The following is a 23336-nucleotide window of genomic DNA, read 5'->3' as shown; positions in this document are numbered from 1 at the left end:
ATAATAGAATTTATTTTTCTTTTGTATCGTTTTTGAAGCAGAAAAAAATTGATCAACCTATAGGCTAACTTTTATGCACTAACTGATTGCTAAGGGATTCAGTCATGGCAATGCTGGTTTAAAACATATTACAACCAGTCATTTATCTGAAATATTGGCATCTCTTAATATTAAGACTGCCTGAGAAAAGGAAACTTCCACATAGTTTTTTTATATTCAAAAGTAGGTCTGATTTGGCTGTGTAACATAAAAAGTTGATGTGCTTTAGCAAATCACATGGCTTGAGAGGTTTTTTTTATTAGTCTTGTACATACAGAATATGTGTTTTTAAATCCAGCATTGCAAATTTGACTTGATCCTTTTGTTTTGCCATTTGTATTGTATGGGTTGGTAATCCTGGGCATATTGCACTTGAGAGACGGTGAATCCCGCCTGACGCCTTTAACTATAAACTGAGCAATGTTGTTTGTTTAAAGGTGGGAAACTGATGTGCTGTGAATCATGTCCAGCGTCCTTCCACCCGGAATGTCTCAACATCGAGATGCCAGAGGGCTCCTGGAACTGCAATGACTGCAAAGTGGGCAAGAAGCTACGGTACAAGCAGATTGTTTGGGTCAAGCTGGGAAACTACAGGCAAGTGAAGCCCAACTCAAAATACTTTGTTACTTTGTGGTTATCCCATTACTATTATTATTATTATTATTATTATTATTATTATTACTACTACTACTACTACTCTATCATGATTTCTTTTTTAAAACTATACAGGTAACTCACATCTTATGCAGGGTTTATGTTTCTAAATTGCTCAAAGCCTCAACAACCCCTAGAACTGCTCCCACCTCCTGAGATCTGGCTGTTAAGCCCTCCAGCTTTCTTACTGGGGTCTCAGGAAACACCACTTGTACTCATGCAGCCTCCTTGCAGCTTCGCTTCTCCTTCCCTCAGCAGCGTTCCTCAGTCATCTTCTAGCTGCTGCTGCTGCCGCCGCCTCTCCTTCCTTGACTGCTGCTGCTCTTTCTGTTCTATCCCTGCAAACCCGCAAACTTTCTTGTAAAAAAGAACATCTTTACCCCACCCTGGCTCTGCTTTCTGGTTTTTCCTGTTCTCTTTGTATCTGGGAAGCCCAGCATGGAGAAAGCTGTTAAGCCCTCCAGCTAGCTTACAGTAGCGGGTCTCTTAGCAGCTTTCTCCACACCCCGTTCTCCATGCTGCTGCTGGGCTCCTTCCTGGGGCTGCTGGGCTCTGGTTACCCCATGCAGAGGAGCCCAGCCCGAGGGACAGGATTTGTGTGAGTCACTGTTTCCGAGCCAGCCTTGCAGAAAGGAAGGGGGGTGTAGGGGGCTTGCTGTTCTGCTTGGGCCACCCACTGGCCCTTCTCTCTGCCTACTCCAAGCACTTTGTATTTAATTCATTATTTTCCGGCCAAGCGTGCAAAGCTGCAATCCCATAAGTGAAATTAGCAAAAGATGTGAGTTACCTGTACAAAATACTTTGTACAAAATACCTGTACAAAATACTAAGCTCCCCTCTTCTCCGGAGCTTAGTGCAGCTGGGGGAAGGCGGCATTCCCTCTTTTTATTTTCACAGTAAGAGTGAAAGATAGGTTATGTTCAGAGAATGAGACCTGGCCCAAGAGAATTCAAGGAGCTTCATGATGTCTGGCAGTCTGAATTCGGGTCAAGTTCCTTTCTTAAGGTTCTGCCAGCCACCCTCCAGACAGTGGCAGGATGGACAACTTTGTCTCCAGCTATCCTTAAAGAAGAGGCAGAATTGTATGAGAGGAAATAACCCTTGATTCCGCCTGGTTCCGAACCATTTAGGACTTTGAATTGTGCTACAAAATGAACCAGTAGCCAGTGAAGGTGATTTAGAGACCTCACATACTCCATGTAGCTGGTTCTAGTCAGCAGCTCTGCTGCTGCTCTTTGTACCACCTGAAGCTTCTGAACAGTCTTTGGAGCAGCTTCACTTAGAGTCCGTTATAATTATTCAGTTGGATATAAATAAACCAGTTGTGACTCCTGGAAAGAGTGTCATTGTTGCCTTGGCCTCAGCTGTGCAGTGGCACTCTTGGCCACAATCCAGGAGGAAAGATGTATTGAAGAAAGGTTTGTGTTGTTTTATGGTACCTTATGTTGTGCACTGCCTTACCATTATTGATCTTGGGCTACAGTTCAGGATCTCCAGAGTCTTCCTAAACCTGAGATGGGAATAGAGCAAGAAAGATGTATCATTCATAACTTGATGTCGCCAAGTTCCAGTTCTCCAGACAATCATTTAAAAATAATATTCTTCTAAGTAATTGCATGGCTTAAAATGTGCTGAGATATTGAATATGTTTGTGGATTAATAAAACTTTTTGCAACTTTTAACAGTATTCAGTAGTGCTCTCTCTCTGTCTTTTGACTAGTTGTCATATTTTTCTGACCTAGTTATGTGAATTGATTAGTAAAATGTCTTATGGACTAGTACTGATGATTGACATTTTTAAAATTGAATTATTGTTGTCTGTTTTCTGCTTACAGAGCTCATATTCTCTTCCAGGATATACCACTTTTGCAAAAACTCATTGAAATGAATGGACCTTGTGCAGCTGGACTGCTGGGTGGTTAGCTCTTAAGTGATGAGGAGTTCACTTGTATAAGGAATTTTCTAAGATTGTTACCTACACTAGGAATAATCCTGCAGAACATAATTTACTAGCAGAGAGATGGTTTGAGAGCTGTAAGACAGACAGTATGCCTTTTATTTAATGAATTTCTTTCTTAAAACCCCCTCCTTTTTTCTCACTCCATTATTTCTAGGTGGTGGCCAGCTGAGATCTGCAATCCCAGGTCTGTTCCTCTCAACATTCAGGGCCTCAAACATGATATCGGGGACTTTCCAGTATTTTTCTTTGGTTCACATGACTACTATTGGGTACATCAGGGCAGAGTATTCCCTTATGTTGAAGGAGACAAAAGCTTTGCTGAGGGGCAAACTAATATTAACAAGACCTTCAAGAAAGGTAAAATCAAAAGACAGTTTTTAGTGGTTTAATGACAAAATGTTCCACATTTTTTGTGTCTCCATCACTACTTAATCACATGGAAATTGTGGTTGTTGTGTTTTGTGTCCTGTGTGAAACTCCAGCTGAACTCTACTGAGAACTGGTTTAAATGTTTGTAACTATATGCGACAACAGTTCTGGAATTGTTTTCCATCTAGAAGGTAGCAATCCCTGTGCATATTTGGTAAAATGATAAAACATTAATATTAGTGCTGCAACATTTAGTTTATTAGTCTGTTAATTGATTTTTTAAAATCTGGTTAAAAAATCTTTGATGAAAAAAATGTTCCTGATTATTGGGCAGCAGTTTCTTTCCCTTAAATACATGGTGGGGGCTGGTTCTTTGTGCCATCTTGTGAATGGGGCATAAGCAACAAGAGTATGCTTCCCCACACCCCTTTATGCAGTTAATCAATTAAATGAAATAATAGATTTTAAAATTTGTAAGTTGGAGTAACAGGTCTAAATATTCTCTGATGGCTTAAAACCGTTTTGTTCTGGCAAATACTAACTCCTTCCTCCATTTTGGGCTCCTTCACACAGCACTTGAAGAAGCAGCAAAACGCTTCCAGGAACTGAAAGCACAAAGGGAAAGCAAAGAAGCACTTGAAATTGAAAGGAACTCAAGAAAACCACCTCCATACAAACATATTAAGGTGAGCCCCTTTTCTTGCTCTTTTTGTGTTGGATGTGTTGAGCACATGAGCACTTTACATCCACAGTGAGAAACCTTTTTCTCCCGGCCAGCCAGGTCTGCATCTGCCCTACTCCTCATGGGCCAGACTTGACATGTGAGCAGGGCTACCCACTGTCAATCACCCAATGTTACGATGACATCAGGTAACCAGCCTCTCTGAGCACATGTTCCCTGTACAGATTTAAAGAGGCTTGCAAAAGAGGTGCCATAAGGACATAGAAAGTGACATTATATCAAATCAGACTATTTGTCCATCTAGCCCAGGATTGTCTATTCAGACAGGCAGCAGCTGACAAGCAGAGGTTTTCATTTTTTTATTATTATTAATTGCTTTATTGATTGTAAAAAAAGAAAAAAGGCAACAAAGAAAAGAACCAAAGGATGATACAAATTAAAAAAAATTAAATTAACTTCTTACAATACAACTTATTTTTATGACTTCCAGTCACCCCATCAAGAGTCCCAGGTTTCTTTTAAGTAGCGTACTTTTCATTATCATTCCAAACTTCTCCCAAATTTTTGTTTTAATAAGTTTTCTATGTTCATACTGGGATCATTCTAGGCTAGCCAGAGAATTCATATTTTTACAATGCTCTTTTAAGATTTGTAACTGGCTGACTGACCGAACCCAAAGGGTGCTCATCAATGGTTCCTCTTCATCCTGGAGAAGAGTGACTAGTGGGGTGCCACAGGGTTCTGTCTTGGGCCCGGTCTTATTCAACATCTTTATCAACGACTTGGATGATGGACTCAAGGGCATCCTGATCAAATTTGCAGATGACACCAAACTGGGAGGGGTGGCTAACACCCCAGAGGACAGGATCACACTTCAAAACGACCTTGACAGATTAGAGAACTGGGCCAAAACAAACAAGATGAATTTTAATAGGGAGAAATGTAAAGTATTGCACTTGGGCAAAAAAAATGAGAGGCACAAATACAAGATGGGTGACACCTGGCTTGAGAGCAGTACATGTGTAAAGGATCTAGGAGTCTTGCTTGACCACAAACTTGACATGAGCCAACAGTGTGACGCGGCAGCTAAAAAAGCCAATGCAATTCTGGGCTGCATCAATAGGAGTATAGCATCTAGATCAAGGGAAGTAATAGTGCCACTGTATTCTGCTCTGGTCAGACCTCACCTGGAGTACTGTGTCCAGTTCTGGGCACCACAGTTCAAGAAGGACACTGACAAACTGGAACGTGTCCAGAGGAGGGCAACCAAAATGGTCAAAGGCCTGGAAACGATGCCTTATGAGGAACGGCTAAGGGAGCTGGGCATGTTTAGCCTGGAGAAGAGGAGGTTAAGGGGTGATATGATAGCCATGTTCAAATATATAAAAGGATGTCACATAGAGGAGAGAGAAAGGTTGTTTTCTGCTGCTCCAGAGAAGCGGACACGGAGCAATGGTTCCAAACTACAAGAAAGAAGATTCCACCTAAACATTAGGAAGACAGTAAGAGCTGTTCGACAGTGGAATTTGCTGCCAAGGAGTGTGGTGGAGTCTCCTTCTTTGGAGGTCGTTAAGCAGAGGCTTGACAACCATATGTCAGGAGTGCTCTGATGGTGTTTCCTGCTTGGCAGGGGGTTGGACTCAATGGCCCTTGTGGTCTCTTCCAACTCTATGATTCTATGATTCTAATGCATGCTCAGCCCCATCCTTCTCACTTTCTGCTTGGCAATAAAGTAGGGAAGACTTATAACTAATTTCTTGTGCATGGAGAGTACACGTGTCCAGAGGAGGGCAACCAAAATGGTCAAAGGCCTGGAAACGATGCCTTATGAGGATCGGCTAAGGGAGCTGGGCATGTTTAGCCTGGAGAAGAGGAGGTTAAGGGGTGATATGAAAGCCATGTTCAAATATATAAAAGGATGTCACATAGAGGAGAGAGAAAGGTTGTTTTCTGCTGCTCCAGAGAACCGGACACGTAGCAATGGCTCCAAACTACAAGAAAGAAGATTCCACCTAAACATTAGGAAGAACTTCCTGACAGTAAGAGCTGTTCGACAGTGGAATTTGCTGCCAAGGAGTGTGGTGGAGTCTCCTTCTTTGGAGGTCGTTAAGCAGAGGCTTGACGACCATATGTCAGGAGTGCTCTGATGGTGTTTCCTGCTTGACAGGGGGTTGGACTCGATAGCCCTTGTGGTCTCTTCCAACTCTATGATTCTATGATTCTAAGATATTCTCTGTAAATATCCCACTCTCTAGTAAATGATTGTTCTGTATTATCTCTAATTCTTCCTGTCATCCTTGCTAATTCTGTGTATTCCAATAATTTCATCTGACAGTCCATTTTGGTCGGAATGGAATCTCCTTTCCATTTTTTGGCTATTAAGATTCTTGCTGCCACTGTTGCATTCAGGAAGATTTTCCTCAATTTTTTTGGAACGTCTATATGTACATTCGGGGTTTTATTCAAAGGAGATTTTAAACATATTTTTGAGCTCGTTATATTCCACCACATGTGAATCATCATACCCTCTGCCCCTCTACATCTGCAACAAATGCTTGACCTGGTTCTATACATTTTAACCAATTTTGATGGTGTTAAATTTTGATGGTGTTAAATACCACCAGTATAGCATTTTCATAAAGTTCTCTTTCAGGGTATAACATGCAGTAAACTTCAAGTCTTCCCTCCATAATCTTTCCCAGGCTTCCATTAGAATGTTATAACCAAAATCTCTGGCCCATTGGATCATTACCGATTTAACTTCCTCCTCTTTGACTTCACAGTCTAGGAGGAGTCTATACATTTTAGAGAGTGATTTGTCTTTGTTTTGAATTACAGTGGTACCTTGGGTTACAGACGCTTCAGGTTACAGGCTCCAGTAACCCAGAAATAGTAGTTCGGGTTAAGAACTTTGCTTCAGGATGAGAACAGAAATCGCGCAGCAGCAGCGCAGCGGCGGCGGCAGGAGGCCCCATTAGCTAAAGTGGTGTTTCAGGTTAAGAACGGACCTCCAGAACGAATTCAGTTCTTAACCCGAGGTACCACTGTAGTTCTTTCTCGAGTCTACATGGTTCTGTAGAAAAACCTTTCCTTTTATCTATTTTAAATGTCTCATTAAGCTGATGATATTGTAACCAGTCAGATAAATGTGTTTGGATTTCTTCAAAACAAATTTTTAATTTGAGTCGGTTTCCTACCTCCTCCAGTAATACTTCGTAAGTTGCCCAGTTTCCTTTTATATTATTTTTTTTAACAGAGAATGCTTCTACCGGTGATAACCACCATGGCTTTTTAGGCTCTAGCAGATCTTTATATTTAGACCACACCAAATATAAAGATTTTCTTATGGCATGGTCCAAGAAACCTTTATGGACTTTATCATACCCTAAGTAGGTGTGCCATCCGTATCGATTATAAAATCCTTCCAAGTCGAGCAGATCGGTATTTTGTAACATCATCCATTCCTGGATCCAGGAGAGACTGGCAGTTTCGTGATATAATTTCAAGTCTGGCAGGGAACCCCCCCCCCCTATATCTATTAGCAATTTGTGTTTAATCCTGGGTCATTGTCCCCGCCATATAAATCTAGAGAAATCCTTCTGCCATTCCTTGAAATAGCCCATTCCCCCGATCACAGGAATTGATTGAAAGAATAAAAGCATCCTTGGAAGCACATTCATCTTTATAGTGGATATTTCCCCCCATAATGATAAGTTAAGTCTATTCCAGGCCTCCATGTTTTTAAAAAATCTCTTTCCAGGTCTTAATATCTTAAAATAAGTTTTTTGGGGTTTTTTTGCCTTAGCTATATTCCTAGATATTTTACTTTCTTACTAATTGTCAATCTGGAAATCCTTTCTAGTTCCTCTTTTTCTTGGGTTTCCATATTTTTAATCAGCAGTTTTGGTTTTTTACTATTGAGTTTAAAACCCACCACCTGTCCAAATTCTTTAATCATTTCCAGCACTTTTGGTAAGCATTCTTTTGGATTTTCAGTCATAATTATCAAATTGTCAGTGAAGGCTTTCAATTTAAATGATTTCCCCCCTACTACAATTCCTCTTGTATTTTCATCACTTCTTATTTTCCTATTCAATATTTCCAAAATCAAAATAAATATTAGCGGGGACAGAGGGCACCCCTGCCATGTCCATTTCCTTGTATTGCAACTATATGTAATACTGCTATTTATGATAAGTTTAGCTCGATGTGGTTGAACCCACAGTGCCACCCACGCCCCTGCTGCTCCAAGTATATCGCCCCAATTCCTTTGCAGAAAGTTTCTTCAAAACCCATTTGGTTAATTAATCTTTTCATGAAGCACCAGAAGATGTTATCAAATGCTTTTTCCTTGTCTACCAACATTAGTTTATAAAACATTAGTCCCCTCGCCTTGCTTCTCACGCGTGGACCGGGAATCTTTCTTTTTGGCACCACAGAGGCTTCTAGGGTCTCAGGACACCCACCTGAGCCTTTGGGGGCCGCGTTGCCCCCCAGGTTTGCCCCTGGAGAGAACGAACATGCGCCCTGATATGAGTCATGGCAAACCAGAAGTCCCTTGACAGGCAAAGGTTTTCCATCACCAGCTATCTGAATTTTTAACAGGAAATGTCAAGAATTTAACCTTCTCAATACAAAGCATGCACTCTGACACTGTGCTGTAGTCTGTCCCCAAAAGTAGCCATACAAAAACCACAAATGCAATTTTAAACTTGGTACATTTCGGGGGGGGGGGGTTCATGGTTTACGAAATTCTGAGAGTGCAAATGATGTACATGCATATATGAACCAAATCTTTGTGTGTGCTTGCATGCAAGTGTTAGAATTACACATTTTATCTTTTCTTCTTTTTCTGTTTCACAGTCCAACAAATTAGTAGGGAAAGTTCAGATCCAAGTTGCAGACTTGTCAGAAATCCCTCGATGTAACTGTAAGCCAACTGACGAAAACCCTTGTGGCTTGGAGTCAGAGTGTCTGAATCGAATGCTGCAGTATGAATGCCACCCCCAGGTTTGCCCTGCAGGAGAGCGCTGCCAGAACCAGTGCTTCACCAAAAGACTCTACCCAGAAGCAGAAATTATAAAAACGGACCGGCGCGGCTGGGGTCTGAGGACAAAACGCAGCATTAAGAAGGTAACATATAGGATGAATGCTTTTGAACTATTGTAGAATGTTTAAATAGATGGCTGCTTTGGGGGGTGTCTTCCCTTGCATTGTAGCCCATACAAATAAACTTTGAGACAGAGTAGGTGAAAATAATTCTTGTTGGTCAGATTGGTTTTAAATGTACAACTCAGAGAGTAGCTGGAAGTGGGGAGGGAGAAAAAGGTCCTCCTCGCCTTCCACTATGCAGTTTTAATCTGAAATCTTAGGCGCTGTACTGCACCAGAGCTCAGAAACTGCTCGCGTTAATGAAATTCCTTGTTGCAAAATGCGCCTGGAACAACGGGAGCTTCGATCGTTGGAAGAGGGCCCTTTCTGCTGTCACACCCCAAGTTTGGGATTTCTTTCTCAAGCAGTTGTTCTTGGAGCTGACACTGCCAGCTTCTTGAAGGCTTTCCTATTTGCCCAGGAATTTTTAGGTTGTGGTTGGATTTTTGTTCTCATTTGCTCTTTAGTGGTTTAGATTGTAACAGTTTTTTGCCTCATTCTGCTTAATTTTGTTTATTTACTGGTTTTAAATTGCATTTATATCTTGTCTATGAATTCATTTTTCTTCACACTTTGTACACTTCCTGTTAATCTTTTGATAAAGGGAGAAATGTTTTAAATTGATTAAGCATATTTAGTAGAAGCATATTTCTTTGGGTTTTAGAAGGCCTGAAGCCAGACAGAATTGGGAGGGATCATAAAAATTATGTTAGAAGGAAATGTAGTTCTACTTCTGTCTTTAATACAGTGGTGCCCCGCAAGACGAATGCCTCGCAAGACGGAAAACTCGCTAGACAAAAGAGTTTTCCGTTTTGGAGGTGCTTCGCAAAACGAATTTCCTATGGGCTTGCTAAGCAAGACGAAAAACCTGCGGGTTCCCCCCCCCCCTTTTCCTAAGCCGCTTATCCGATAAGCCGCTAAAAGCCGCTAATAGCGCTAATCCGCTAAGCCGTCAATGGGCTTGCTTCGCAAGACGAAGAAACCGCTAGACGAAGAGACTCGCGGAACGGAGTATATGTGCCTTAAGCCGCTGCAAAGGTTTCCGTGGTCCCATTGCTTGCTAATTCACAGATGTGTGAATCCAAAATGCTTAATGATTTTTATTGAATGAACCTCTTCATCGTTATTCTGTGAGGGCACTGTAACCTTTTTGCAAATGACTGTATTTAGATTGTCTTACCAAAGGCCACGCAGCTTATTTTAGTGGTGCATGATTCAAGTTTCAGTCTCTTTTTCTGCTGTACCACACTGCTTGTCTCCTAACAAGGGAGTTTATTCCTTGCAGTAGCATCACAAATTGCCAGCATGCATTTCTTTTTAATCTTTTCAGGGTGAATTTGTCAACGAGTATGTTGGTGAGCTAATTGATGAGGAAGAATGCAGATTGCGAATCAAACGAGCACATGAGAACAGTGTGACCAATTTTTATATGTTAACTGTTACAAAGGTAAAAAGAAGACATTCTCTCTATGTGGGACTGGTTCATGTAATGCCATCTCAGTTTCAAATGGGTTACACTTTAAATGCCACTGAAATCCCAGTAAGTGACATCCACTGCATGGATTACCACAATGAGTGACATTGCAAAAGGCTTGAAATGAGCCTATTTAGCCTGGCTGGCTGGCTGGCTGGCTGCTCCACCATATCCTTGCAGGGAGTGTGGTGATGCTACTGCAAGGGTATGTGGGAATCAGGCAATTAAAAACTGGGTTGAGATATCCATGAAGCCTTCATAAACCATGAGGCCACTCATTCAGGTGGAATTACAAGGGCAACTACTTGCCTGTTGAGTCTGAAATTCAGCGAGTGGCAAACTGTGTAAAAAAAAAAAAAGTTATAGCTAGGAATTGTCCTTAGGGCTGGGTGATGTCAGCTTTTCAAAATCACAATTTGTCACCAGCCTAAGATCACAATCTGGGGGTACACCGCAATGTTGAAACAACAAGCTGTGTTGGCCCCAGCCCTGCGAGGCCTGGGGTGACTGCCACCACTCTTCCCGCAGCACTTCGCAGGGCCAGGGACAACGCAGCTTGTTCCCAGCGCCAGGCACTGGGGGTGGAGGGAATCCATCCTCAGCGTGCAGAGGGAGCAGGCTGCCTCAACCTCGGCTCCTCACTGGGGCTTCCTTGCACTGCTCAGCTGGGGGGTGCAAAGGCTCCTGCTCCCCAGCTGAGGGAACCCTGATGTCTCCCTGGCTTGTGTGCAAGGCATTGGGGCTCACTCAGCTGTGTAATGGAGCTGCCTCCTTGCCTCTGGCTCATGTGAGCTGGAGACGGGGTGGGGGCTTCTTCAAACTGCTCTGCTCAGGAGCACATTGCTGCCCAAGCCTTTGTGGAGCACTTGAAAGAAGCTGAGGGAGAAACAAGCTGAATCGCTCTGGTGATACAGTTTGCTCCTCCCTCTGTGGTATGAGGGGCAGAGCGCGGTGGCGGCTTCACCTGGAAGTATACCTTGGATGAAGCCACCACTGCTCTCGAGTCCCTCTGCTACCAGCAGCCCAATGTTGGAAGCAGCACTGGCAGCAAAGGGACTTGGGAGAGGCATCAGCTTCATCCTCTGTATGAAGCTGCCATCACGCTCTGCCTCTAATACTAGGCATAATTGGCCTCAGAGAATGTACCCCCCAAGGCCACCTCACCCTAAGAAGTCACCCCTGCAAGCACGCACTCCCCACTTGGTTGAGGTCTCATGCTAATCTGCTTGTTGCCCTTCAGCCTCACACTCAGCGGAGGGAGGCCTTGTGCTTCTGTGCTGCGGTCAGCATTTGGTAGCAGCATGTGTTGGGAGATTCCATTCCACCTTTTGTTGCAGACATGAGATTGCTGCGTGTCACATGTCTGTTTGCAGTCCAGCACAGACTGCTGGGTCTCGTGAGTGGAACTTCTGCTCTGTGTATTGCTTTTGGTTTTGAGCCTCTCTCTGAGAAGACGGCAAGGAGAGATGACATGTTTCTTTGTTCTGATTTATGTATAATAAATCCGTAGGTTTAGTATGTATCCCCAGCCTCAAGCCTCTTCTGTTGTGCTGCTTACTCTGCTACGTATAGTGTGCTCAAGGCAGCATGTTGGTGTGTGCATGATCTGTTGGTCCCAACTGCTTTGCAGGGAGAGGCGACAGGGGTTTTTCTTCGTTTTTCGCTTGTTCATCCCAATAGTAAGGACCAACCCATTGCCCTAGCCCTCCCCCCCCCCGCTGGTTCATCTTGATATGAGCCATGAGCCACAAACCTTCTGAATATATGGAGTTCACACATCTAGTACGAACTGAGGTAAAGTTGGTGCTGGGAGACAGACCCTGCAGTATCAGGTGGAAGACCCACCTTGTGCAGCATTCTGTTCTTAGGTGGGTTGCAAATGGGAAACCTGCAAGTTGGACCTGTGCAGTCACGATCTCCCCTCTGGCAGTGCTTAGCATTTGCCATTCAGGGCTTTCATGTGGTAGAAGCATTTCGTATTTCTGGGCCAGTTACTTCTCTACAAACACAGTTCCACATTGGTTTGTGCCTAAATTCTTTCCTGTCTCAGTGAATGTTATTTGCAGATAGTTTTGTTGAAACTTTGAAGAGTCTTGAGGTAACTTAATATCTGGCGCAAGAAAGTGTGTTGCTTTTTGCTACAACGGGATGGATTCAAACTTAAGTCTTAGACATTTTGTATATGATTGTGTCTCTGTTCTTTGGTCTTTTTGAAGGACCGTATAATAGATGCTGGCCCCAAGGGAAATTACTCTCGCTTTATGAACCACAGCTGCAACCCCAACTGTGAAACTCAGAAATGGACAGTGAGTGGAGATGTCCGAGTTGGGCTCTTCGCTCTCTGTGATATTCCTGCAGGTAAGAGTGCTTTGGCGTTGCTCCATTTCCTTTTAATGTTACTCTGTCTTCCTCGCCTGCCTTGCAGGCTTTTCTTGCCTTTTTTCTTGAGGATCTGTAATACTGTAAATTGTTGCTCTGTTGCTAATATAATTGGGTGATGGTCCTGATCCTCAGGTAGGGGATAGAGAAGTGGCAGCACAACAGCCACGTTCTGCAGTGGAATCAGGCCTTCTAAGGCAGCTGTGCACATCAGGAAGGGTCTGCAGTGGTTGAGACCATTCTCACACTTTTTATCACATGAGCACTGAATTGGCACAGAAGGCCTGTCACTGCCATGATTCAAGGCCTTTTGCTTTAGACAAAAAGGGAGGATACAGCATCCTATTTGGAATAGACCCACTGAATGTAATAAACAAGACTAAATAAGGATCATTGATTTTAGCTGGTCTACTCTGAGTAAACAAGGTGAGTAAGGTGCAGCATGAAAGAGGTGTATAAACTATGTGTGGTGTGGAGTAAGAGAAGTTTTCCTTACTCTCCCATAATACTAGAACCTGAGTTCTCCAATATAGCTGAATGTTGGAAGACTCAGGACAGACAAAAAAGTACTTTTTTGCACAATGCATGTTTAAACTATAGAATTTGCTGCTATGAAATAGAGTAATGACCACAAACTTGGATGGCTTTAAATGGGAATTTGACAAATCCATGGAGGATAGCACTTTCAATAGCTGCTAGTCGTTCGGGCTGGGCAACATCTGGTTTTCAAGATCTAAATATCACAATATACCAATATATTACAATGTCTTGAATGTTGTCTTGGTTGCTTCTTCCTTTTCCACCTTAGGGGAGGAAGACGCAGCCGAGAGACATGCCCAGCTCTGCTGAGCAAGCCCTGATGCCTCTCCAGCTCATGTGAGCTGGAAGGCTGCAAGAACTTCCTTAAACTGCTCCACTGGGAATGGGAAGTCTCCTACCCCTTAGCTGAGTGAGCCTCCATATTGCTCTGACTCGCGTGAGCCGGAGAGGCAGGCGGATTCCTCAAAGGCACAGGCAGGCAGAGCCCAAGAAGGTGCTCTCCCAGAACCCTCTCAGGCTCCATCTGCCTGCGCCTTGGCTGTCTGCAGGCAATTTGAGCTGGTGTGATGTATTGCCAGCTCAAAATGTCTGAAACTGGTATCACGATCTGAACGCCATACTGGTTTCAGACAATTTCCCAATATATTGCCCAGCTCTTCTCGTCATGATGGCTTTGTACTCCAATATTGGTTGTGGTGCTCCTTCGTCTCAGTTGCGGGGGGAGAGTGCTCTTCTGTTCATGTCATACTTGTGGGCTTCCCATTGACATTTGGGTGGCTGCTATTGTGGATTCCCTCTCTGGGAAATTCATTGCACAGTTTTTGCCAAATGCTGCAGATGCACCTCTTTACCCTTGACATACATGTGTGATACGGATCCACTTTAGTTGTCATGGTAATTCATTCTGAACTGTTTTTAATGTTTTAAGGGTAAGTGTAGAAGAATAAGTGTGGAATTCACATGTGCATACCATATAGAAATAGGGCAGGCAAGGGATCTGGATCCTGAAAGCCATAACACCAGGTCAGTTTAGAAGAAATTTCTTGGCTGAAATGCTCTGACCTTGATGGGCAAGAGGGGCAGTCACATTTTTAAAAATATGTTGCTTGCTTGTCCAACCTCTTTTAAGATTTGACATGTGCTGGCGCATCATAATTTTCTGAAATACACTTCATGCTGACATTGTTTCACAAACAGCTAGTGTGTAAAATGCTTCTTTTGAACTTCTAGGGATGGAATTAACATTTAACTATAATTTGGATTGCCTGGGGAATGGCAGGACAGAATGCCACTGTGGAGCAGATAACTGCAGTGGATTCCTAGGAGTGCGGCCAAAGGTTAGTTGTGCAAGCGGAGTAAAGCCCTCTCGGACAGAATCGGCAAATAGAAACCTTCATGCTTAATGTCACACGGTAGTAAAGCTCATTGTGGGAGAAAAACGGGACCATCCGTCCCTGTTCTTTCTTGTTATAAACAAACACAGCATGTACAAAACATCTGGTGCCTGCTTGGATCTATTTGGGTGATGTACTACTTTTTGTTACTGGCTGCTGGTGTCTTCAGGTGTCAGTGCCAGAGCCTGAGAAACAGAAGGAAGGGGGGGGGGGTTGGCTCTTCTTTTTAATGGTAAAAGGTAAAGGACCTCTGACAGTTAAAGTTGTCTAATCCAGTGACTCGGTGACTCTTTCCTCCAACTGCTAGACGGCGTGTGCAACAGCAAATGAAGAGAAAGCAAAGAATGCAAAATTAAAGCAGAAGAAGCGGAAGATAAAAACAGAGCAGAAGCAGATGCATGAGGACAACTGTTTCCAGTGTGGAGATGGGGGTGAATTGGTCATGTGTGACAAAAAAGACTGTCCCAAAGCATACCACCTCCTCTGCCTTAACTTGACACAGCCACCCTTTGGTAGGTGCTTCCTGACTTGACTTTGCAGGTTTTTCTTGGTAGCCATGAACCTCTGTGTGGAATTATTAAGAGCAGGCAGAGTTCACCTGTTTAACTTTGTGACACCTAGGAAACAGTTTGATATTCCAACAGGGGGTACAAGTTCTCCATCCCTGGCATATGTGATGGTTAATAATAATGGGACCAAGTAAAGGTGAAGCTAAAGGACCCCTGGACGGTTAAGTCCAGTCAAAATCAACCATGGGGTGAGGGGCTCATCTCCGCTTCCAAGCCAGGAAGCTGGCGTTTGTCTGCAGACAGTTTTTCTGGGTCGTCAGATTCGGATTGCAGAATCCCCTTGTTTAGAGCACGCAATAGTTTGCCATTTCAAACATTGGTTTATGCTTTAAATCTCACCCAGGATTCTTAGACAGCTTCAAACCAGTGTTTGCTGGATAGGACATCAAACTGTGGTGTATGCTGCAGAGAAAGTAATTAAAAACCTGGAGTGTACAAGAGGAGAGCAGAAGTACCTGAGATAAAATGTGGCTTGGCATTATGTGTGAGCTGGAACTATGTGGGCCTTGGCAATCTGGTAACAGGATATTTGCTTCCTAGTGCCTGCACTAATATCTCCCCACACCCTGCTCTGTTTTCAGGAAAATGGGAATGTCCGTGGCACCAGTGTGACATCTGCAGCAGCCCTGCCTCTTCGTTCTGTGAGTTCTGCCCCCACTCTTATTGCAAGGATCATGAAAAAGGGGCCCTTGTGGCCTCTGGTTTGGATGGGCGTCCGTGCTGCTCTGAACACAACCCCAAGGCTCCTGTGGCACCAGAGTATTGGAGCAAGATCAAACGCCGATTGGAACAGCAGAATCCTGAGGAAGATTCGAAGGAATAAACTTTCCTTTCCTTAAAACAACAACCCACCTTGCCCCCCGCCCCACTGAGTGGCACATTATTGTGAATTTGGATAAAGTGCCATGGCATCCTCTCTTTTTGTCTTTGGAGTGGCTTCCCTGGAACTCTGACAGGGGCCACCTGAGTCTGTGTGGCCCTTGGCAGCCTGCAGCATCTGCGCTCCGATCCATTTGCCCTTGAGAAACGGGAAGAAGTGTCTTGGCAACCTTTTGTTGTTAGAAGAGGAAGCCTTTCCGACATTTTTGTGGGGGGAGAGGCATCATGTTTAAAGTATCTTCTCTGAGTGTGGAAACCAAACATAGCAAAATATTTATTTATTTAAATTTTAATGGACTTTGAGGATTTTGCGTCCTACTACGGTCAGTGTGTCTAAAAGGAGTAGCAACACCAGCCTGGTATCTATGTATGTATCTGTAGGGTTATTTCCCTGTCTAGTTTTAGAAACATGAGAAAAAGCCTCTGCACACCAATAGCCTTTTAGATAAATCTTATTAGGGGCTGGAGCAAGAGCCTATCGTGGCAGCTGGCAAGTGACATGGCCTCATTCCAGTACGTTCACCATGACAAAAAGTTTTGAGATGAGGGTTGGTTTATGTCACTTTAACTGAGTGAAGAGTGATCATACTAGAGGTTCCCCCGCAGCAAACTAGTTGTGATCTGCTTACTCTTGAAGTGCATTCAGTTTGAAACTACATTTTCAGAAAATGGTGAAACTGTAGACTTCTTACATGCCGTGTTTGAAACCCCACTTCATTTTGAAAGTGCTTGGGGAGCAGGTGCTTCTGAAAGATTGCGTCCACAATAATTCACTTTAGATAATGGGAAATAGCTGGAGGTACCTGGGGGCATCTGGTGTCTTGTCCACCATTCAGTTTAATTAAGCATAAGTCACTTTTCTACCGTGAAAAGAACGATTAAACAGTGCTTTCCTTGCTTGTTGTAAGTCTTGCCCATGGTGCAGGGTGCAAAGTAAAAATCTACTGCCTTCAGAGTTTGCACTCCCAGGTTCTGCCCTAACTGGGCTCCACTAAACTCTTGTTTTATGGGCCATGTGTTGTGCAGGATTTGCCACCTGGCCCTCCAAGGTCTCTGCTGGTTTAGCCCCTGATTATGCTTTCCCTGTCAAATTTGAGAGGCAGAATTTGGCCTTCAGTGTGCATCTTTAATGTCCAATCCATGCTTGCTCTGTGGCATGCTTGCCAATATCTGATAGGTTCATTTCCTTGGTCCAGGCTCCTCCTACTTTCTGAGGACATAGGATACTGTGAGTTTTGGTTATTTGTTCTGGGGCTCTATAGCTGATTTTGGTGTGTGGCTTGGTCGTACGAAATCTCTTTATTAAATAAAAACCTGAATGTCTTTAAAAGTACGTTCTTTAACTGTACAGGGTATAAAATGGCCCGTGGTGATACCATCAGCCTAACAAAAGCAATGTTTGTATCCCAGAAGGGATCATGTTTGTTAATAGCTCTTTGCAAAGCAACAGTACAGCACTGAAGGAGCCAGTTTTACCAACTTTCTCCCAATGAGTGCTTTCTAAATGTGTCCAGAGACACTTACTGTAATTATAACCGTGCATTGATTTATGTGGAAAAGTTCAACTTCAGATATAGACTGGTCAGTACCAGAAAAGAAGACAATAGGCTGTTTCTGGTAATATCAAGGTTTCCTGGCTCAGCTTTTTCAATAGGCTTCCTCCCACCGGCCACCCCCCGCTGCTTTTAAAATGCTTCTAATTTAAGAGAAAATGCAGCTTACTTTCCTCCTTTTGTACAGGCAAACACACTACATTTCTGCAAAGCGTATGAATTGTACTTTAGCTTCAGTATTTTGCAGAGTCTTTCTGCAACTCCCATTGCAGAACAGGTTCCATTGCCTCTTTCTGCTCTGCTTGTGGGCCAGCTGAGTGGTATAGAGCTCTAAAGGAAGTTGTCACACACTTCACCAAACTAAGGGGCAATGTTAAAGGCAAAATTTAAAACACTACACTTTGTTTTTGTGTACTAGATTTTAGTTTTCTGAATATGTTGTTTGGCAACATGTTGGTATTTTGAAGGAGGAGTGGGAAGAAATCCTTTGGGGGAGAATTTTGTCCCCATCTAAAATTGCAGGCTCAGAGCTTGCCTTCCCACAAGATGGTAGAGCTGCTCTGCCTGCCCACTGCACAAAGCTGGTGGGCACAGAATGGTGCAAGCACTCTCCGCTCAGACTGCTGTATCTTCTCTTCCCTACACTCCTTTGTCACTTGGTGGAGTGGGAGGCGCTAGATGGTGCTCAGTTCTCCTGTGGCAGAGTTTGGATAGAGCAAATAGCCAGTCCCCAAAGGCTTAACTATTCCTGGCAACAGATGCCGTTCAGGTAGTGATGGGTTTTGAAATGTACATAGCTACTAAGTTAACCGTGGACAGTGTTGGCTTTTAGCCACCCTGCCCTACAAGGTCAGCACCCAAGGAAAGTATCTCATTGAACCAACCCTCTCTGTGGAATAAATAGGAATTCCATTGCCAGGTCACTTAGCAGCTTAAATTATTGTATGCACTGAAATGCGTATAGAAGAGGAAAAGGCATTGTATTTGGATGGAACCTTTTGGTGTGCTGGAAAAGTGGCTTTTTAATCCCACAGGTTCTTCATAAGGTTAAAATGTTTCACATCTAAGCAGGGGAGACTATGAGTGGTCTTTTAATTTTTTATTATACATCATTATTTAACTTTTTAGCACTTGTTTTTTAAAAAATAATACTGAAAAACAGCAAGGAGCCTTCTTTTAAAAATGCAGAGCTACAATAATGTGACATTTTAAACAAGTTTTATAACAAATACTAATCATGGACTAATAAGTGTTTCCATATAAGCAAGTCAGTCTTAATATCCTTGTGGACTTTATTTTTCTTGCTTTCTAAATATTTTGTCACCTTGTCACTGTAAAATGAGCAGTTTAAGCAGTGCCATTTATTGGAAGGTGGGGTTGCACCAGTTGACAGCCTTTATTTGGATTGTCCACGTGGTAAACAGGCAATCGTCTCCCCTGTGCATGCTTGCCTTAAGCAGAGAGGTGGACTAAGCACTCCTCCTTTATCTCTTGCCCTGCTTTTCCCCGCTTCTGCCTAACGACTTAAAATGAAGGCTTGAAGATTTTCCTCAGGCAGTTAGTGGAAAGGGCTAGAACAATGCCTGGCCAATGGAGCAGGCCACGGTGGTCCTGCCTCATTTCGGTTGCAATCTTATACGCACTTATCTGAGAGTAAACCCCTATTGAGCACAGTGGGACCTACTTCTGAGTAAACTTGCTTAGGCTTGTTCTGTGAATTCAGTGGAATTCAATTTTGTGTGTAATTGCTTTAGACTCTGTTTGCACAAATGTTGATCTGGCTGTGTGTAGAACATGTTAGGGTTTGCTTTACTCCATAGATTGGAGTATTTGCTGGCTTGCTCCACTAGAATACTGTAGGTTTCTGTTCTTTTTACCTTGCCCATTGGAATGAAAGAATGGACACATTCAGCTCAGGAACGCTGCCTGTAGAGTAAGGAAGTATTCTGGTTGAATTGTCACCATGGCATTCACCAGAGATTCAGGGTTGCTTTTCACATCACAGTCTTAATAACACAGGTGCACTGCCACAAGAAACACTTTTTTTTGTCTGCAGGCACATCAAAAGCTATAGCAATATGTGATTCCATCTCCAAAAAGACCAGTACACAATAAAGGCCGCCGTTTTGATGCTGTTCCCCAGAGGTCAGCCAGATGTGGCATGATGCAGATTCTCCTGTCCAAAGTGGAGTCCTGTCTGTGGACACCTACTAGGGAAATGCAGTCGACTGGGATGCCCCCTGCATTTTCCCTGCATCAGATGTCACTGTGCTCACGGCACATGCAAGCAATGGACAGATAGGGAACACCATGCGAGGTAGCACTTCAAAACTACACGAATAATTTGGGTTACATTTTAAGGAAAGGCAAAGCGTCTTCTCTTGGGAACGTCCACCTGCCCTATCATCTTTGCAATACTTTTCCATTTATCTCTCAGGTGGGTGTGATTTGCAGCTGCATTATGCAGACATACAGACATACATGTCTGCTGCTGTTCACGGACAAGTGTTTGTACGTACTATAGAGGGGTGCTTTTGGTTTGTTTTTACATACAAGTATGCACTTCTCACATTGTGTTTTAGCAGCCCTCAGGTGTGCATCTGTGTTACATAGATTGCTATGTGAGAAACAGCCCTTTAGAACTTGTATTAACATGAAGTAAAAAGGGAATTGGGTATTTCATTGGTCTTTTTTGCTTGGACTCTTTGCCTCCAACATATACAGGTGGTGTTGGGAAGATGTAATTACTAGAGTATCATTGACAATGACCTTCTAACCATAGTTGACTGTATATACTGAGACGTTATGGGTTGGGTGTTTTTTGGGGGGGGGGGTCTGCCGCTGGTACGAATTTAGTCACTTTAACATTGGAACTTCTGCCTCATTGAATTCAGGGTTTAATGTACTTGAAGCTGTTCCCATTCTTACTTTACAGCTTGTGTTATATTTATGTATTTTATATGGTATTGTGAAAGTCTCTCTTTTTCCCACCTTAACACTGAAACTGAAACTGACTTCTGCTTCAGTTCCTTGGTCACGAGGCAAACAGAAAGGACTTGAAAAGTGTCTCCTTTTCCTGTGCTCTTAAGAAAAAAGGACAGTTGTACAAGACATCAGCATTATGACTTTAAAAAATGTTTACTTTTCCACAATCAGTTGTCTCCTTTCTCTTGCCCCCTTCATGCATTTCAGGAAAGATATTTGCACTTATCAAAACACTCCTGGGTGTGCTTTAGATTGCTTTAGCGGGTCGAATTGGGCAAATCAGCATTTTGTTGTGTGACAAGCTGCGGTGCAGATGCAATTGGGTGAGGGGTCCCCTCCCTGGACTTTGGTGAGAAAGAAATGAAGTGAATGCTCTTTGCAACTGTGTTTTCATGCAGAAGTCCAGGGGTGGCAAGCTCTGTTGCTGTGGGCTTGCCATATCTGCCAGTGGGATTGGTGCAGAAACCATACAAGCTTCATGGAGACGAGTGCAGAATGCCCAGGAGCAGAGCTTGGTGGGTTACATCCTTTCCCCCCACATCTTAACTTCATTTCAGTTAAAAGAAAAACACTGCCACTTTGCCAAAGCTGTTCCTCCATTCACAGCTTCCCGTTAGCGATGCTCTTGGCAGTTGTGCAGAGGAACCAGTGTAGTGGTGGTTTTGGAAGTCTGCTTTTGGAAATTAATAAAATCAGTGTGTTGAATCCTCTCCCAAACACCTGTCCTCTCCCCCCAAGTGGACATCCGAAGGAATTATTTTTCAATAAGAACTGGAGAAAATATTATATTTGTTTATTCATTCATATTGATCTGTGTCTAGCCTGTGTCATCACCCCTCCCCATTTTAAAAACAACAACAAATAATTTGTGTTGCCGTTGAAAACCATGATGGTAAAATAGCTATTATGACTGGCTAGTAACAAGACTGTGTCTTTTTATTGTTTATAAGGGTATGTGCTTATTCTGACATTGCTATATGAAAAGACAAAAATCCATTTGTACCCACACATGTGATATTGCACAATGGGCTCCAGTACCAACAATTTGTCTCCATTCCTGTGTACTCTATCTGTAACAATGAATTTGTAGAATTGTTATTTCTGTAGACCTTGTTACTACGTACCAACCTTTGTAGATTCTGTGAAATGTTATTTTAACAAAAATCACCAGAGTCTTTAATAGCAAAATCATTGTTATTCACTTTAAAGTCAATATATTAGAGGAGTTTCTCAAACCCAAATAGAAGCTCTCAACACTTTAAAAGTCGTGTTATTTTTTCCCTGGGGATGTTCCATGGGGACATTACTGTATTATGACTTGATGTTGCTGCGTAGATTTTGAAACTTAAACAACATTTTGGAGGGTTTTGTTGTTTGGCCTATGTTCTCTTGCATAGTGTGAAATCTATGGAGCTTGGTTAACCTGTATATAGATAGCTCATTGTTTATTAGTCATAGTGTATCTAGGATTGCCTGTAATATTTTAGCTTCTTACTGAATGTGAGTGATGGTAGGAACATATAATTTTTGTACATTATATTAACGGAGATGTTGCCTTTTTTATTTTACAAATACTTTGGAATTCAGATGTGGTTTTGCTTCTGTGAAAATTAATTTGGAAAGGTTTTTAAAATGACATTCCACTGATTAAATCTTTGCTTGAGGTTGACTTCAATAAATTGTTCTGAATGTTCCAATTAAGTATTTGACTATATTATTTTTCTCACTGCCTCTTCAAGCATAAAGGGTTATTTTGAGAGTAGCATTTTTGAATTGACTAGAACTAAATATCTGTTACTCTTCTGTTAAGTATATTGCAGGTAACAAATGGAGAAATGCCTGGGGATAAAATACCAAGCAAACTGTTAAGAGTGCCACATACAATAATGGTCAAAAATGTGTATAATTTTCTGAAAGAATTGAAGGTTTAGATTAGCTGCCTAGTCTGCTTTGTTTTGTGGGAGGAGATGTTAAACAGGGACGAGTTCCAGGGGGGTTGAGAAGAGAACAATTTCCAACATGTGAAAGGAAAAGATGGCGATGCCCTGTTGAAGTTTTCCCCCTCTTCCCCCTTGGAATTGACTTTGGGAAGTGGTTGCAGGGGAAAAGAGAGAAGTGGAGCTCCTGTAGGGAGGAAGGAGTAGAAGCCTTGGGGGAGTCATAAATGGAACTGGCTGTTTTGGGGTTTGTGGAGGAACTGAGGGAGAGTATCAAGGAGAAAGTGTCAAAATAAAAATAGGAATGGGGTTTCCCAAAGGAATGTTCAGAGGAGAATAATGGAGGGCTGAAGCACAGAAAGGATTGTATTGAGGTAGTCTGTCTCTTAGGGAGAAAAATGGAGAATGGTGATTTGTTGCTAAGTATGTGAGTAATTGGGATGCGGGTGGCGCTGTGGGTAAAACCTCAGCGCCTAGGACTTGCCAATCGTTAGGTCGGCGGTTCGAATCCCCGCGGCGGGGTGCGCTCCCGTTGCTCGGTCCCAGCGCCTGCCAACCTAGCAGTTCGAAAGCACCCCCGGGTGCAAGTAGATAAATAGGGACCGCTTACTAGCGGGAAGGTAAACGGCGTTTCCGTGTGCTGCGCTGGCTCGCCAGATGCAGCTTGTCACGCTGGCCACGTGACCCAGAAGTGTCTGCGGACAGCGCTGGCCCCCGGCCTCTTAAGCGAGATTGGCGCGCAACCCCAGAGTCGGACACGACTGGCCCGTA

The 23336-nt window shown here is 43.1% G+C and overlaps 1 protein-coding gene across 4 annotated transcripts in view; it reads left to right on the top strand.

Annotated features, from left to right (window-relative positions):
- The window catches only part of NSD3 (nuclear receptor binding SET domain protein 3), an 84343-nt gene extending 62014 nt beyond the window's left edge, over positions 1–22329 (top strand). For all 4 annotated transcript variants that reach the window (XM_079954922.1, XM_079954921.1, XM_079954920.1 and 1 more), the window contains 9 exons: positions 477–633; positions 2808–3010; positions 3596–3708; positions 8568–8837; positions 10186–10302; positions 12546–12687; positions 14479–14585; positions 14950–15154; positions 15793–22329. In XM_079954922.1, the coding sequence (XP_079811048.1) occupies positions 477–633; positions 2808–3010; positions 3596–3708; positions 8568–8837; positions 10186–10302; positions 12546–12687; positions 14479–14585; positions 14950–15154; positions 15793–16034 (1556 nt within the window). In that variant the 3' untranslated portion in view covers positions 16035–22329. The remainder of the gene's footprint in view (positions 1–476; positions 634–2807; positions 3011–3595; positions 3709–8567; positions 8838–10185; positions 10303–12545; positions 12688–14478; positions 14586–14949; positions 15155–15792) is intronic.
- Positions 22330–23336: the final 1007 nt, after the last annotated feature.

The sequence above is a fragment of the Podarcis cretensis genome (genome assembly GCF_951804945.1).
Source record: "Podarcis cretensis genome assembly, chromosome: 15".
NCBI classification, from domain to species: Eukaryota; Metazoa; Chordata; class Lepidosauria; order Squamata; family Lacertidae; genus Podarcis; species Podarcis cretensis.
This window is presented reverse-complemented; position numbering and strand designations above follow the sequence as displayed.